General features: G+C 45.1%; 1 protein-coding gene across 1 annotated transcript; it reads left to right on the forward strand.

Annotated features, from left to right (window-relative positions):
- Positions 1-1,067: 1,067 nt before the first annotated feature.
- Positions 1,068-17,879, forward strand: LOC135540983 (U5 small nuclear ribonucleoprotein 200 kDa helicase). The gene is made up of 44 exons (XM_064967138.1): positions 1,068-1,476; positions 1,849-2,012; positions 2,124-2,295; positions 2,469-2,661; positions 2,778-2,932; positions 3,029-3,181; positions 3,278-3,377; positions 3,499-3,635; positions 3,807-3,887; positions 4,062-4,235; positions 4,354-4,491; positions 4,650-4,805; positions 4,937-5,107; positions 5,286-5,479; positions 5,613-5,736; positions 5,897-6,046; positions 6,539-6,649; positions 6,745-6,876; positions 7,024-7,212; positions 7,391-7,588; positions 7,750-7,902; positions 9,634-9,714; positions 9,841-9,924; positions 10,012-10,118; positions 11,074-11,192; positions 11,314-11,468; positions 11,596-11,785; positions 11,918-12,091; positions 12,242-12,402; positions 12,529-12,756; positions 12,887-13,078; positions 13,245-13,423; positions 13,559-13,710; positions 13,815-13,923; positions 14,054-14,162; positions 14,267-14,456; positions 14,593-14,757; positions 14,920-15,041; positions 15,215-15,358; positions 15,531-15,707; positions 15,829-15,989; positions 16,218-16,299; positions 16,406-16,498; positions 16,690-17,879. The coding sequence occupies exons 1-44, from the start codon at positions 1,432-1,434 to the stop codon at positions 16,837-16,839; spliced, it is 6,414 nt and encodes a 2,137-aa protein (XP_064823210.1). The 5' UTR covers positions 1,068-1,431; the 3' UTR covers positions 16,840-17,879.

The raw sequence follows: 17,879 nt of genomic DNA on the forward strand, positions 1-17,879 counted from the left end.
ACCTTTAAATACAGAATGAACCGTGGCTGCCTTGCAATCAATGGGAACCTCCCCAGAAAGGACCCGGACTCAGTGACTGGCTGCAGGGAGACACTTTGTACCGGGGCAGGAGAAAAAGAAGGAGAAGCATCGGAATAGTCACATTAGAAGGGGTGGGAGATGAGGAAATGTTGGACGGGCAAGGACTTGATATGTAACTTGTAACTTGATATGTAGTTTGAAGAAATAATAGATGAATACCCTCCGTCATGGTTTACATAGGCACATACAATACAGAGACATTGTAATCCTCATAAAATCTTGATTGTTGTAGTCTTTCGTTAACTTAATCAATCATAGGAACATAATGTGTTTATGTGCGACACCTGGGTGATAAGAAATTATAAGATAATAATGAAATGGTGGATACCAGTAGATAGTACAGTATTTTACGTCTACTGTATACGTAGACTAGTGTGTGTGTGTCCAGATAATTTGAGACTGGGTGGGCCTGAGGTGATCACAGTACAGGAAGTATTTAGGAAGGGAAAAGATCCAGGAGATGATACACAGTAACCTACATATTAAAATACTATCCAACATTGTAATTGCAGTTTTTTTATCATCAAAGTGCTACACAGATTACTAGGCAATGCAATAGAGATTAGCGATTAGGCTATACACTACAGCTACAGTGTATTGCAGTATGTACAAACACAAAGGGAATGGAGCAACTGTTGGCAATTTCCTAACTATGTTTTTTTTTAAAGAATGGCACAGCAGCCCAATTATTAGCTATGCCTTTGTTGGGCAGTATTCACAAACCTATATGACCTCTTGTCATTATATAATTGTCACCAAAACCAAGCCAGGCTAACAATACAGTCAGTGGTGGTTGATGAGGAACAGTCTGAGTGGGGGTTTTGAACCAGGGACACCTGACCCAGCACTAACATATGGATGGGGATGCTATACTCTCACTATTAGTTTAGATTCTAGGAAACCCTATATTTAATTAAATTGGCCAGAGCGGTACTGCTTCGTCGAATTGATAGAGGTAACTGTACAAAAAATATAATCTCGAATTTGACCTACGACACGGACGGAAGCGGAAGTAGTAACTGAAGCGCCGCTTGTTGTTGGAGCGAGCGTGTTTGCAGAAACGTATGGCTAACGCTTTTACTAACAACAAGTACATCACATATCGCTGAGTGTATATATTGATACAAAGGATTTTCGCTTACTTCTATTTCTTGATCCAAGCACATCAACATTGGCTGTGGAGCTAACGTTAGCCAACCTTAGTATAGCATCTCCATCTTAGCTAGCTGCTCTAGAAACTCGCTAGCTAATGTTCAGCTAGCTAACATTAACTTGTCATCGTTCTTCTAGGGACACTGTAAATTGTAACTTTTGAACCACAACAGTGCTTAAACTTTCATTCAAGCAATCATGGCGGATGTTACTGCACGTAGCTTGCAGTACGAGTACAAAGCGGTAAGTATGAAATTGAACTAAGCTAACGTTAGCTAACTAACGTCACTTGGATATGTTTTCACTCATGCTGTATTGTTTTCTTGCGCCTAAGTAGTTTGCAGTAGTTCGTTAGTTATCTAACGTGTTACCGGTATGCTAATATGTCTGGACAAAGTATTGTAATTTCTACTGGTTACTAACTAGGTAGTTAGCGAGAAGTTCGCCAGGTAACGTTAGTCTGTTAGCTAGCCAGTTTGTCCAATGTTGGCAAACGAATTTCTCAATAAGTGTGTTGTTTTTGTGCTTCAGTAAGTGTATAACTAGCCAGCATGGTGAAGGCAAGTTTACATTGCTTTACCCTTCCTCTTAACTTTGTCTATTGTCCAATACTAGAACTCCAACTTGGTCTTGCAAGCAGACCGTTCGCTCATTGACCGCACAAGGCGTGATGAGCCCACAGGAGAGGTGCTGTCCCTGGTGGGGAAGTTGGTGGGAACCAAGATGGGTGACAAGTCCCAGAGGACCAAACCTTCAATGCTGGAGGAGAGACGGGCAAAGTAAGTACAAGTGCCTCTTCAAGTATTTTTCTAGTGCGTGTCTCAAACACTTCTTGACTGACTAACCCATGTATGACTATTCCCTCCACCTTTGTCTTTTGAACTGTGCAGAAGGAGGAAGAGAGATGAGGACAGGCACGACATGAACAAGATGAAGGGCTTCACCCTCCTGTCAGAGGGCATTGATGAGATGGTGGGCATCGTGTACAAGCCTAAGACCAAGGAAACCAGGGAGACATATGAGGTCCTTCTCAGCTTCATCCAAGCTGCGCTTGGAGATCAGGTCAGAGAAACAGCTGTTAAGACACTTGTGCAATTATGTGTCTGTCTCAAGGGGTCGTTGGTTTGAAAAGAATGAAGAACACTATGCAGGCCATGTATAATGGTGGAATAAACAATGTTCTAATCAAATCAATGACTTGAATATGCCCGTGCTGTATTTCTGTATCTCTGCAGCCGAGAGATATCCTGTGTGGAGCGGCTGATGAGGTGCTGGCTGTGCTGAAGAATGATAAAATGAGGGACAAGGAGAGACGGCGTGAAGTGGAGCAGTTACTAGGGCCTGCAGATGACACACGCTACCACGTGTTGGTCAACCTGGGCAAGAAGATCAGTGACTACGGTGGTGACAAAGAGCTCCAGAACATGGGTAAGGAAACAAACACAATGATGAAGGAATGTTTACATTATATTCACTCAACTGGATCATGCATTCATTTCTGGCTACTATTAAGCACTAAAATGAACCAATGTTTCAACACACAGATGACAACATTGACGAAACATACGGAGTGAATGTCCAGTTTGAATCTGATGAGGAGGAGGGTGATGAGGACCAGTTTGGGGAGGTGCGAGATGATGGCTCAGATGAAGAGAGTGAAGGAGAGGAAGCAGACTTGGGCTGCACTCTGACAGCCAACGTAAGACCCCTCATTCACATAACACACACGTCTGTGTTTATACTAAACTACAATGTCTCTTTTAACCTTTGCACTAATTAAACATGTATCCTGTAGCTTGGCGTGACAGGTGATGTGATGACAGCCAAGAAGAAGGAGCTGCACCCTCGTGACATCGATGCCTTCTGGCTCCAACGTCAGCTCAGCCGTTTCTATGACGATGCCATAATCTCTCAGAAGAAAGCAGATGAGGTTCTGGAGATCCTCAAGGTATGTGTTTGTGTGTCTTATTTGTTTCAGTATCTCTGCCTTTGTCTATGTGGTTGCCTTGGTCTCTGACTGACTTCCTGTTTCTGTATTCCACAGACGGCCAGTGATGACCGAGAATGTGAGAACCAGCTGGTCTTACTGTTGGGATTCAACACCTTTGACTTCATCAAAATCCTTCGTCAGCATCGTCGCATGAGTGAGTACCTATCATTTCCACATCTAATGTACATTAAGTTAACATTTAGATGGGGACTATAACATCATGCATTGCCAAAATTGAGAGGTCACTCATAATCAATTTCTCTGCTCCCTCACAGTCCAGTACTGTACCATGTTGGCAAGTGCTCAGAGCGAAGCAGAGAAGGAGAAGATCATAGGAAAGATGGAGACAGATCCAGACTTGTCCAAAGTTCTTTATCAGCTGCAGGAGACTGAGAAGGAGGATATTATCAGGGTAAGAAACCATCTTAATTGTTGTATTAATCACTGGATGAATCATTGTTTCTACGCTGTGTACTGTAGACATATTGGAACAGACTGAAATACATAGAAGGATAAATGATCACCTAAGCATTTAATGTTGGTTCCCTTGGTCTCAAACAACGGCTGGTGTTCATGTCTTCAGGAAGAGCGATCTCGCAGGGAGAGAGTAAGGAAGTCTCGTGTGGACAATGACTTGGAGTCTATGGACATCGACCATGGAGAGGTGAGGAGGACCATGAATAATGCACACATGACTGTAGCCTGTCTATAGCCACTGTAATCCACAGACGATTTTCACATAAACTAAACATTACACACGTAGCAATGATATACATTCAATATGAATACATTGATGCTAAATAAATCTTAACTTCAACCATTTATTCCCCCCTCTCAGTCTATGACCCCTAAACAGTTGCTGGACCTGGAGGACCTGGCCTTCACCCAGGGAAGCCACTTCATGGCCAACAAGAGGTGCCAGCTGCCCGATGGCTCCTTTCGCAAGCAGCGCAAAGGCTACGAGGAGGTGCACGTCCCTGCACTCAAACCCAAGCCCTTCGCTGACGATGAGGTGTGTGTGTGCGCCTATGTATCTTTTTGATGTAGTGAGTACTGATGCTTCTAGCAAATGAATGGTCTTATTTTCAAGAATCTTCCCTCAAGCCTCAATTGATCATCTGTATTAATAGGTGCTGGTGACCATTGAGAAGCTGCCCAAGTATGCCCAGGCAGGTTTCGAAGGGTTCAAAACCCTGAACCGCATTCAGAGCAAGCTGTTCAAGACTGCTATGGAGACCGATGAGAACCTGCTGGTGTGTGCTCCTACGGTTAGTAAATAACCCACGGTCAACTATAATACACTGCTCTCTGCTCAGCACTCTGTCATGTAGCATATATTCACCAGTGCCGTTGTTGAACTCTGTTTTGTTTTATAACTTATCCCAGTGTATTTTCTTCCTCTGTCTATTCCACTGGGGGCCTCCAGGGAGCAGGTAAGACCAACGTGGCCCTCATGGCTATGCTAAGAGAGATCGGCAAGCACATCAACCTGGACGGAACCATCAACTTGGACGACTTCAAGATCATCTATGTGGCTCCTATGCGCTCGCTGGTACAGGAGATGGTGGGAAGCTTTAGTAAGGTGAGACTTGTTATTTTTATGGGGTCAGAACTCAGTGTTATATGCTGTCATGCACTTGAATTGCCAGGGGAGCTATGTTTGTATAATAAGGAATTCTGTGATTGTGTTTTGCATGTCTCCCTCCCTCTCAGCGTCTGGCCAGTTATGGCATCACAGTGTCTGAGCTGACAGGAGACCACCAGCTGTGTAAAGAGGAGATCAATGCCACCCAGGTCATCGTCTGCACCCCAGAGAAATGGGACATCATCACACGTAAAGGAGGCGAGCGCACCTACACCCAGCTAGTGCGCCTCATCATCATTGTAAGTACAGACACTCTCTCAAACTTAAATGGTTATGGACTTTATGCAAGACCCTTTAATCAAACATCCCCTTACTATTTCCCAAGCATTTCTATTATTTGACATGATTTTTTAAAACTGTAGTTATAAACACATTGGGTGTAAGAGCTGTATGTAACTGAGTGTGTCTGGTGGTCAGGATGAGATCCATCTGCTGCATGATGACCGTGGGCCAGTCCTGGAGTCTCTGGTGGCCAGGACCATCCGCAACGTGGAGCTGACCCAGGAGGATGTGCGTCTGCTGGGTCTCAGTGCCACCCTGCCCAACTACGAGGACGTGGCCACCTGCCTGCGGGTAGACCCCGCCAAGGGACTATTCTACTTTGACAACAGGTCAGCCAGGGCTCCGGAAGGAGGGTTAATCTCTCTACTTGCTCTCACTTATCATCCTACTATAGATGAACAGGTTTTGTGAGAGGTTGGATTGGAAGCACACATTTGACTGATACTCTTTTCTGTCGTCCAGTTTCCGTCCAGTGCCCCTGGAACAGACATATGTGGGCATCACTGAGAAGAAGGCTATCAAGCGCTTCCAGATCATGAACGAAATTGTCTATGAGAAGATCATGGAGCATGCTGGGAAGAACCAGGTGAGGCCTGCTCAGCCTAGTGTTCTTTAACCATCATCTGACTCTGCAAAACATGAGAAACATGAGATCTGGAAAATCCTAATGTCTATCAGATGAGAAATATCAACAGACAGAACGTTCCACACAATCTGGTATTCCTGTGCTAACTTGTGTTTGTCAGGTGCTGGTGTTTGTCCACTCCAGGAAGGAGACGGGGAAGACGGCCCGGGCTATCAGGGACATGTGTCTGGAGAAAGACACCCTGGGGCTGTTCCTGAGGGAGGGGTCAGCCTCAACTGAGGTCCTCAGGACTGAGGCAGAGCAGTGCAAGGTGAGTTCATCTGACCTGGGGATTAATTTTAGCTAACAAAGCCTGTAGAATCTCTCCATGTCCAGAATTCTACACACATCTGTCCCCAAATCTGTGAGTAAAAAAACAAATCTTACAATAATCTGATTATTTAAGCTGCAATATGTAACTTTTTGGGCGACCAAATTCACATAGAATTGTGAGTTATAGATCTGTCATTCTCATTGAAAGCAAGTCTAAGCAGCGGTAGATCTGGTTTATGTGCGCTATTTCTATGCTTCCCGTTAAGTTTCATTTTTACATCTTTTACCTTTGGTTTTGAACACCAGCTTTAAACAGCTGAACATACAATATTTTTGATTATTGAAAATATATTTCACAGCGGTTTAGATTTGTCACAAACTGAAATTAATTGAACTATTATAATTTTAGCAAGCAGGAAATGGCGACGCGATTTCTGCATATTGCATCTTAAAAAAAAGGAACATTATATACATTTTTTTCATCCCCCAGAACCTTGAGCTGAAGGACTTGCTGCCCTACGGTTTCGCCATCCATCATGCTGGTATGACCAGAGTGGACCGTACCTTGGTGGAAGATCTCTTTGCTGATCGCCACATCCAGGTTGGTCTCTACTAACCTCTTTCCTTTAATACAGTCAGAGCTATTGTTACAATGTCACCGGACCTGTCTCACTGAAAGGGCTCTGTCTGTTTCAGGTGCTGGTGTCCACAGCCACATTGGCCTGGGGTGTGAATCTGCCTGCACATACTGTCATCATCAAAGGCACCCAGGTGTACAGCCCAGAAAAAGGCAGATGGACAGAGCTGGGAGCCCTGGACATTCTACAGGTTAGTCTGCACTGGCTGGATTAGACTAGTGAGGTACATTCACAGGGCTAGACTTCACTGTAGCAGAGTATTTTGTGAGCTAAATAATGCTCAAACTCTGTTAGCTTTGTGAGTTTGAATGACACCTGTGTTCTGTGCTGTGTTCAGATGCTTGGTCGAGCTGGGCGTCCTCAGTACGACACCAAGGGAGAGGGCATTCTGATCACATCCCATGGGGAGCTGCAGTACTACCTATCTCTGCTCAACCAGCAGCTGCCCATCGAGAGCCAGATGGTGTCCAAGCTGCCAGACATGCTCAACGCTGAGATAGTGCTGGGCAACGTGCAGAATGCTAAGGTGAGCGTAAACTGGATTTACAACACCTCACAACTCACCACTAATAACAATACAGACATGCTGTGGTTTGCTACTGAAACTACCTGTGGAGAGACTGGTCAACTAGAACCATTAGTGCTAACATTCAAACCCTTGCTGCTGTAGTGGTTTCACTCCTCCCTTGTTGTCTCCTCTTCAGGACGCAGTGAACTGGCTGGGCTACACCTACCTGTACGTGCGCATGCTCCGTAACCCCACCCTGTACGGAGTCTCCCATGACGACCGCAGCTCGGACCCCCTGCTGGAGCGCCGCAGGATGGACCTGGTCCACACTGCAGCCAATGTGCTGGACAAGAACAGCCTGGTCAAGTACGACAAGCGGACCGGCGCTTTCCAGGTACACACTGCTCTACACATGCACTCTGTCCAGTGGGATCAATGCAATGACACTGACCTATTGAGGTCAGATCCGTCACTCTTCAAGATTCTAAGATGGTGAAAACAAAGATTGTGCTATTGATATTCATAATGGATTACTTTTCTCGTCCTTTCCTGAAGGTGACGGATCTGGGTCGCATCGCCAGCCACTTCTACATCACCCATGACTCCATCCAGACGTACAACCAGCTGCTAAAGCCCACCCTCAGTGAGATCGAGCTTTTCCGTGTCTTCTCCCTCTCCTCTGAGTTCAGGAACATCACTGTCAGAGAGGTATGCAGCACTAGAATAGGGATGGGCACGGTTATTCAAATATCCAAATGGACGTTACTATTCACTGACTTGGGAGAGTAACTTTTGAGAGAATAAATATCGGCCTACTTTAACAATGAAAAGGCTTTGACTAAAATGAACAACGATTATCTATGTGACATTGTTACATAGCCTAAAAGGATAAACCATTACATATTTTTTTAATGTTTAATGACAGTTTGTATGAGTGCGCCACATAAAAAAGATTCACCAGCAGCCTACACTGGTTTCACACGTGTAGCTTGTTGTTATTGTCGGTCAATCAAAGTGCTGCTGCAGTCAGAGGCTCCATGTGTAGCAAGTGAAGAGGGAGATCTAATCAATACAAAATGGAATTACAATTGCAGAATTAAGTTGGCTAAATGAGAAGGAGTAGGCTAAAACAATCAACCAAGAGGTAGGCTGTTGTTTCATATGAATGGAGTTGTTGTAGACAAGGACAGGAAGCACATGCAAAAAATACTCAATTAGTTAGCTGTGCTAAGTTAGCTCGATAGATATCGGCAGCAACACGTTTTTCTATCATACCATCTGATAGTGCCTGTCTTGGTTGCATTGAATCGTTGTAAAGAAGCTAGCTAGCTACAGTAGCCAGTTAAGTTAGCCAGGTAGTTAGCTAGAGTATTTAACTGGCCTGTAGCCAGCTAGCTTCTTTACAACGATTCGATGCAGCCAAGACAGGCACTACCAGATGGTAAGATAGATAACCTACGGCAGCAACAACTTTGGCTACTTTCTTTCTCTCCAACACACCCTTCTGCTGAAACAAGCAGAGGGCAGCACACCGGCTGTCTCCATTGAAGTTTGAAAAGTTTTTTTGATTTAAAAAAAAATTAAAACATGTATTTCGACATCTGAATAGCCAGGAAAACAAGGTGAAATCATTTAAAATGCCCATCCCTACTCTGGAATACTATATGTAATTACCAAATCAAATGTATTTATAAAGCCCTTCTTACATCAGCTGATATCTCAAAGTGCAGTACAGAAACCCAGCCTAAAACATCAAACATCAAGCAATGGGGCGGCAGGGTAGCCTAGTGGTTAGAGCGTTGGACTAGTAAGGTTGCAAGTTCGAATCCCCGAGCCGATAAGGTACAAATCTGTACAAACCTGTCGTTCTGCCCCTGAACAGGCAGTTAAACCACTGTTCCTAGGCCGTCATTGAAAATAAGAATTTGTTCTTAACTGACGTGCCTAGTTAAATAAAAGTAGAATAAAAAAAGGAAGGTGTAGAAGCACGGAGGCTAGGAAAAACTCCCTAGAAAGGCCAAAACCTAGGAAGAAACCTAGAGAGGAACCAGGCTATGAGGGGTGGCCAGTCCTCTTCTGGCTGTGCCGGGTGGAGATTATAACAGAACATCGGCAAGATGTTCAAATGTTCATAAATAATAATAACCACTGTAGTTGTCGAGGGTGCAGCAAGTCAATACCTCAGGAGTAAATATCAGTTGGTTTTTCATAGCCGATCATTAGGAGTATCTCTACCGCTCCTGCTGTCTCTAGAGAGTTGAAAACAGCAGGTCTGGGACAGGTAGCACGTCCGGTGAACAGGTCAGGGTTCCATAGCCGCAGGCAGAACAGAAGGCCAGAAATGTTACTGAATGCTTTTGGCCCAGGTCTACACCAAACCAGAAACTGTACAGTAAAATGCTACAGATACATGAATGCTCACGTGGGGTCTTATTTCAGGAAGAGAAGCTGGAACTGCAAAAGCTGCTGGAGAGAGTCCCCATTCCAGTGAAGGAGAGCATTGAGGAGCCCAGCGCCAAGGTATACTACTACTACACGTGTCAATGTTGACACTACACTGATCAATGATATGGAACACCACTGCAGTATGTATTGCTAGAGCCCTGTTGCTATGAGCCAGTTCTGAGGTGTGTGTTCTTATTACAGATCAACGTGCTGCTCCAGGCTTACATCTCTCAGCTCAAACTGGAGGGCTTTGCTCTGATGGCTGACATGGTCTATGTGACGCAGGTAAGGCTATGTCCATTTGTTTGTTTGATTAGAGAGATGTTTTAAGTATGTTACCAGTATCTGACTGTTAACTATATCCTTCCTCAGAGTGCTGGAAGACTGATGCGAGCCATCTTTGAGATCGTCCTGAGCAGGGGATGGGCCCAGCTCACAGACAAGACCATGAACCTTTGCAAGATGATTGACAAGAGGATGTAAATTAACCATTGCTGTTTATTCCTAGTTTTCACTGATGAACACCTTAGTCACCAGTCCTAGTGAATTATAGTGGACAAAAATATAAACGCAAAACAATTTCAACGATTTTACTGAGTTACAGTACATATAAGGAAATCAGTCAATTGAAATTAATTCATTAGGCCCTAATCTATGGATTTCTTATGACTGGGCAGGGGCGCAGCCATGGGTGGGCCTGGGAGGGCATAGGCCCATCCACTTGGAAGCCAGGCACACCCACTGGGGAGCCAGGCCCAGCCAATCAGAATTACTTTTTCTCTACAGAAGGGTTTTATTACAGACACAAATACTCCCCAGTTTCATCAGCTGTCTAGGTGGCTGGTCTCAGACAATCCCACAGGTGAAGAAGCCCAATGTGGAGGTCCTGGGCTGGCGTGGTTACACGTGTGCGGCTGTGAGGCCGGTTAAACGTACTGCCAAATTCTCTAAAACAACATTGGAGGTGGCTTATGGTAGAGAAATTAACATTACATTATCTGGTAACAGCTCTGGTGGACATTCCTGCATTCAGCGTGCCAATTGCATTTCCCCTCAACTTGAGACATCTGTGGCATTGTGTTGTGACATAACGGCACATTTTAGAATGGCCTTTTATTGTCCCCAGCACAAGGTGCATCTGCGTACTGATCAAGCTGTTTAATCCGCTTTTTGATATGACACCTGTCAGGTGGATTGATTATCTTGGCAAAGGAGAAATGCGCACTAACAGGGATTTAAACACATTTGTGCTCGAAATTTGAGAGAAATAACCTTTTTGTGCATATGGATCATTTTGGGGATATTTTATTTTAACATGGGACCAACACTTTACATGTTGTGTTTATATTTTTGTTCAGTGTACATGACGAGGCTAGAATGAAATGTGATGTTCCTCTGGTCTTCTCTGTCTGAATATTTCCCTCTCCTACACAGGTGGCAGTCCATGTCTCCTCTGCGTCAGTTCAGGAAGCTCCCAGAGGAAGTCATCAAGAAGATTGAAAAGAAGAACTTCCCCTTCGAGCGCCTCTATGACCTCAACCACAATGAGATTGGTAAGTCTGTTCTGCATTGCACCCCAAATGCCCCACCTCGATCTGGACCCACTAACACTACATGCTCATTGATTCATCCCCGGTTGTTGAAGTTGTCATTGAAAGTGTTTCTGTCCCTCAGGTGAATTGATCCGCATGCCCAAGATGGGGAAGACCATCCATAAGTACGTGCACCAGTTCCCCAAACTGGACCTTGCTGTTCACCTGCAGCCCATCACCCGCTCCACACTGAAGGTGGAGCTCACCATCACACCAGACTTCCAGTGGGATGATAAGGTCAGTGGATCTGTATACTACCCTCAGGCTGTTAGTTGAAAGCTGTTACATGGCTCAGATTAAATTAGGTTTTTCTTACTGTAACACACCCACACATTCATACACACCCTCTCTGTGGCCCATACAGGTGCATGGCTCGTCAGAGGCCTTCTGGATCCTGGTGGAGGATGTAGACAGTGAGGTCATCCTACACCACGAGTACTTCCTGCTTAAGGCCAAGTACGCCCAGGACGAGCACCTGGTCACCTTCTTCGTGCCCGTGTTCGAGCCCCTACCCCCACAGTACTTCATCCGCGTGGCCTCGGACCGCTGGCTGTGTAAGTGCGACACTCCTCTGGCTAGCTCTTATTAGTAACTTTGTCGATTCAAACTGTGTAAGCAAATCTAAAGTTTTGGAGGATGTCAATTGAAAATATTTCTCTCTCTCTCTGCACATATTTCTCTCTCAGCCTGTGAGACCCAGCTGCCAGTATCTTTCCGCCACCTGATCTTGCCAGAGAAGTATCCCCCTCCTACTGAGCTGCTGGACTTGCAGCCCCTGCCTGTGACTGCCCTGCGTAATGCCGCCTTCGAGACCCTTTACCAGAACAAGTTTCCCTTCTTCAACCCCATCCAGACACAGGGTAAGACACTCTGAGACTCTGAAGTGTCACCATTTGAGCTAACAGTTTCTCACTGGCCCATTCAATGACTTCGATCAGGCCCATGCCTCCATACCTTTGGTGCTTACATTGTGAGTAAAATAGCATGTGGTATTCTCTGTGTTTGTCCAGTGTTTAACGCTGTGTACAACAGTGATGACAACGTGTTTGTGGGAGCCCCCACCGGCAGTGGGAAGACCATCTGTGCCGAGTTTGCCATCCTGAGGATGCTGCTGCACAACGCAGAGGGACGTTGTGTCTACATCACACCCATGGAGGCTCTGGCTGAACAGGTACAGGGCTATCAAGATGGAGTGTTTTCAACTTTAACATAATGTTGTTTTTGTCTGACTTCTGATTATTCGCACTTATATTACCCATTCCATCCACCCCGTTTAACGTCACTCGTGTGTGTCCAGGTGTTTGTTGACTGGCACCAGAAGTTCCAGGATGCTCTGAATAAGAAGGTGGTGTTGCTGACAGGAGAGACTAGCACTGACCTGAAGCTCCTGGGGAAGGGTGACATCATTGTCAGCACCCCGGACAAATGGGACATCCTGTCGCGCCGCTGGAAGCAGAGGAAGAACGTCCAGAACGTCAGCCTCTTCATCGTGGACGAGACTCACCTCATTGGAGGAGAGAACGGGGTAAAGCCATGATCCAAACTGATGAAACCTATGTATCCACATGCCTAGTGCTTTGATAGCAACTACACAATGCTTTTTTGACATGTGAAGTAAAATATATTGATATTCATACTCACCGTCTTGCTTGAAGCCTGTGTTGGAGGTGATCTGCTCCAGGATGAGGTACATCTCGTCTCAGATTGAGCGTCCCATCCGCATCGTGGCCCTCAGCTCCTCCCTGTCCAACGCCAAAGACGTGGCCCACTGGCTGGGATGCAGCACCACCGCAACCTTTAACTTCCACCCCAACGTCAGGCCTGTCCCTCTGGAGCTGCACATCCAGGTCTGTACCATGACTGTAATGTCCTCTCAACCTGTTACATCATCAACCTGCCCTTATCCAAATAAAACCCCCATAAGGTTTTGTCCATAAAATATATTATTATCTGGCTGGATAATATCATATCTGCTCAATTTACCTTAATTGTAATGCCTCTCTCCTCTCTCAGGGCTTCAATGTGAGTCACACCCAGACTCGCTTGCTGTCCATGGCCAAGCCAGTGTACCACGCCATCATGAAGCACTCCCCCTCTAAACCGGCTGTGGTGTTCGTCCCGTCCCGTCGACAGACCCGCCTCACCGCCATCGACATCCTCACCTTCTGTGCTGCTGATGTGGTCCCTCAGAGGTCAGACCCATAACCTTTACACACTTTAATCTTTCTGAGTGGTGCAAGGAGTTTAAACTCTTTATGTATACAATGTTGGTAGATGTTATAACATGAGGTCTCAGAGCAGGAACAGATGTCCCTGTCTCCCTGTAGGTTCCTGCACTGCACTGAGAAGGACCTGGCTCCCTTCCTGGAGAAGGTGACAGACGGCACCCTGAAGGAGACACTGGCCAATGGGGTGGGCTACCTGCACGAGGGCCTGTCCACTACAGAACGCAGGATCGTGGAGCAGCTCTTCAACTCGGGTACAACTGGCCACTCCCTTAGACCTGCTGATATAGTACATAGTTAGAGAAAGTATAGCGGGTGATTGTTAAATGACATACTGTGTCTGGTCCTCTGTCTGCAGGTGCAGTCCAGGTTGTAGTGGCTTCACGCTCCCTCTGCTGGGGCACAAACATATCTGCTCACCTGGTTGTTATCATGGACACTCAGTACTACAATGGCAAAATACATGCGTAAGTAACACTGTTTATTTATTATATATATTTTTGGTTGTTGTAATGACTACATTTCCTAGTCTATATAACTCAGACCCCCCCTGCCTCAGTTTAAGTGTGTTAGTGACCATGTCCTCTGTGTCCCCAGCTATGTGGACTACCCTATCTACGATGTACTCCAGATGGTGGGCAAGGCCAACCGGCCCCTGCAGGACGATGAGGGACGCTGTGTCATCATGTGCCAGGGTTCTAAAAAGGTACGTCAGCAATATCCTCTTTTTCTCTCCATTTTCGCTGTCACTTTTTCTTTCACTCCATCATTCTGTAATTTTAGAACCTAATCTATTTTTCTCAAATCTAGGATTTCTTCAAGAAGTTCCTGTATGAGCCCCTGCCGGTGGAATCTCACCTGGACCACTGCATGCACGACCACTTCAATGCTGAGATCGTCACCAAGACGGTGGAGAACAAACAGGACGCAGTGGACTACCTAACCTGGACCTTCCTGTACCGCCGGATGACCCAGAACCCTAACTACTACAACCTGCAAGGTGAGACAGGCACACCTACAGCACTGGCACTGCTCTCTACTGTTGAAATTCTAGACATGTAGTGTTTTTCCATACCTGTAGTGTTTTTGTCTAGGAGTCTTATGTTAATGTGCTGCTCTCCATCTCTCCCTTCCAGGCATGTCTCACCGTCATCTGTCCGACCACCTGTCAGAGCTGGTGGAGAACACCCTGCATGACCTGGAGCAGTCCAAGTGCATCAGCATCGAGGATGAGATGGACGTGGCACCTCTTAACTTGGGCATGATTGCTGCCTACTACTATATCAACTACACCACTATCGGTGAGAACTACCACAACCAACATCCCACTGTCACTAAATATGGCTTTATCAGTCACATCACCTATGCTGTGAACCACCCCATAGACTAAGCAAATGTTAAAATAGAATACATACATTATACAGTATATAACTTGAGTTACTGATATTTTGTGTTTGTATCAGAGTTGTTCAGTATGTCCCTGAACGCCAAGACCAAGATCCGTGGATTGATTGAGATCATTTCCAATGCTGCTGAGTACAAGAACATCCCCATCAGACACCATGAGGACAACCTGCTCAGACAGGTAAACACACTAATTTACGTCAATAATCATAATATGCATTTTTGCACTTACCCCACCCAAATAGCCATGTAGAACTGGAAGTAATGGAAGTGTGAATTCATTGCTCACAAATACTAATCTGGAAGCATTCTATGAAATTGTCATTAATCAAGTTGTATATGTTGTGTTTTCAGCTGGCCCAGAAGGTGCCCCACAAACTGAACAACCCCAAGTTCAACGACCCCCATGTGAAGACCAACCTGCTGTTGCAGGCTCACTTGTCCAGGATGCAGTTGAGCGCTGAGCTCCAGTCAGACACAGAGGAGATCCTCAGCAAGGTGAATGAGAAATGAATAGATGCTTTGGTGCAGTCTACACTGTGGTAAATCGACTCTGTAGAGCAGAAGACTCTAGTATGACCTAGTGTTGAAGAGTTCAGAAAGTAGAGGGTCAGATTTGAAGTGTGCTAGTGTTTTAAGATCTATGTGTATGGTTGTGTGTCCTGTCCAGGCTGTGCGTCTGATCCAGGCCTGTGTAGATGTGCTGTCCAGTAATGGCTGGCTGAGCCCTGCGCTGGCTGCTATGGAGCTAGCTCAGATGGTCACCCAGGCCATGTGGTCTAAGGACTCCTACCTCAAACAGCTGCCCTACTTCACCTCTGAGCACATCAAACGCTGCATGGACAAGGTAACACATCTACTACTGCCTGTTACTCTATTCATTTGTTACACTTCCATTTTCCAGACAAGGGATCATGGCCATCTTGCTTTGATGTGGATCTTGAAACTGATCTCTCATATTTCTCAAGGGTGTGGAGAGTATCTTTGACATCATGGAGATGGAGGATGAGGATCGTAGTGGGCTGCTGCAGCTCTCAGACACCCAGATAGCTGACGTGGCTCGCTTCTGTAACCGCTACCCTAACATTGAACTGTCCTACGAGGTGGCAGAGAAGGAGAACATCAAAAGGTGATTTAAATGAGGGTATTAGATGTAGAGGGGAATAATTGTGGGGAAATAGGTTGACTGAATATAGAGAGATCAGTACCACAGGAAAATATTTGTTTGCTTCGGAGGTTGTTAATTATAAGGTCTTTGCTACTTACTACGACTGCTCAGTGAATCTATAGACCATTGAGAATGAGAGAAGCAGAGTAAGTGAAGGTGTCTGAAGGTGTCTGATATCTTCGTTTACAGTGGAGGTCCAGTGCTGGTTTTGGTCCAGTTGGAGAGAGAAGAAGAGGTGACTGGGCCCGTTATTGCCCCACTCTTCCCCCAGGTATGGATCATCACCTCCAGTTTGTCAAAACTCCTCTAGTGATTCATTCAAGAAGCACAAACTCAACAATGACCATATTTAACCTTTGACTGTGTTGTTGTTTCAGAAACGTGAGGAGGGCTGGTGGGTGGTGATTGGAGACCCCAAGTCCAATAGCCTGATCTCCATAAAGAGGCTGACCCTGCAGCAGAAGGCCAAGGTCTGTTTATAACCCTAACTGGACCTTAAAGAGCCAATACATGCAAGCATCTGCGTATTTTGACAGTTGCCTACATGTAGGCTAGCATGTAATTGATTTAGCGTCTGAAAGCCCGAAAGTAATCTTAAAGGTGAATACCCTGTGTCAGCAATGCTTGGCCTCACTTTCTGTGCCCTTTTCTCCCATTGCAGGTAAAGCTGGACTTTGTTGCACCAGTGCTGGGCGTTCACAATTACACACTGTACTTCATGAGTGATGCCTACATGGGCTGTGATCAGGAGTATAAGTTCAGCGTGGATGTGAAGGAGGCAGACAGCGATGGAGACAGTGATTCAGACTAATCAGGCATCAGATAACAAGTCATTTCTCAATTCAAGCTGGGATCAGTAGAGGTTGTTTGTTTTATACTGAACAAAAATATAAATGCAACAATTTTACTGAGTTAGTTCATATTAAGAAATAAATACATTTCTATGGATTTCACGACTAGCAATACAGATACCATCAAAAAAATGGGCCTCGGGATCTTGTTGCGGTATTATTGTGCATTCAAATTGCCAATGTTCATTGCCCATAGCTTATGCCTGCTCATACCATAACCGCATCATGGGGCACTGTTTACATCAGAAAACCACTCGCCCACACAATGTATTATGATCATGCTCTTTAATATGACACGCCTGTCAGGTAGATGGATTATCTTGGTAAAAGATAAACGTTCCATAACAGGGATGTAAACAAAGCACAAAATGTGTGAAGCTTTTTGTGCAAATGGAACATTACTGGGATCTTTTATTTCAGCTCATGAAACATAGGACCTACACTTTACATGTTGCGGTTATTTTTGTTCAGTGTAGATGAGTCACGTTTATGGGCTGTTATATTCTATTGTGCTTGAGGTAATTGTCAGCCCTTTTTGTTTAAATGTGCTCCAGTCGAGGATGGTGATGTGTATATAGTACCCAATTAGAGAAGTCTGCTTACATTTTTAGTAAACAAGTCATAGTATATCAAAGATTGTCTCAATTTGTCTGTAACGGTTTCACAACTCTGCAATCATGGTTGGGTACTTTCTAAATAATCTGTCAATTGTCAAACTCTGATTACTTTCCCCTTAAATCAGAAGAAAGGATCCATCCATCGTGTGTAATCATAGTGGCCTCTGACTTGCTCAGGTGGAACAAGCTGGAGCCTTTCAAGACTAATTTGAATGTCATTGAACAGTCAAAATGTATTTTTTTCCCCTGGCAACAACTGATTAGTACAAATAAATTCAGTTACTCCCAACCCTGTCTGCTATTAAGAGTGAAAAGCTTGTTTTGTTTGCTGGTGAAATACCTTTGTGCTGTCATGGCTTTTCCAATAAAAATGATCCAGACTA

Source organism: Oncorhynchus masou, chromosome 1 (genome assembly GCF_036934945.1).
Source record: "Oncorhynchus masou masou isolate Uvic2021 chromosome 1, UVic_Omas_1.1, whole genome shotgun sequence".
In the NCBI taxonomy this organism is placed as follows: Eukaryota; Metazoa; Chordata; class Actinopteri; order Salmoniformes; family Salmonidae; genus Oncorhynchus; species Oncorhynchus masou.

Bases quoted from the DNA above. Each gene is read 5' to 3' on its own strand.
- LOC135540983 (XM_064967138.1), top strand. From the start codon at position 1,432: ATGGCGGATGTTACTGCACGTAGCTTGCAGTACGAGTACAAAGCG. The intron at 1,477-1,848 runs GTAAGTATGAAA...GTCCAATACTAG, and splicing joins TGCAGTACGAGTACAAAGCG to AACTCCAACTTGGTCTTGCA. The intron at 14,758-14,919 runs GTGAGAACTACC...TGTTTGTATCAG, and splicing joins TATCAACTACACCACTATCG to AGTTGTTCAGTATGTCCCTG.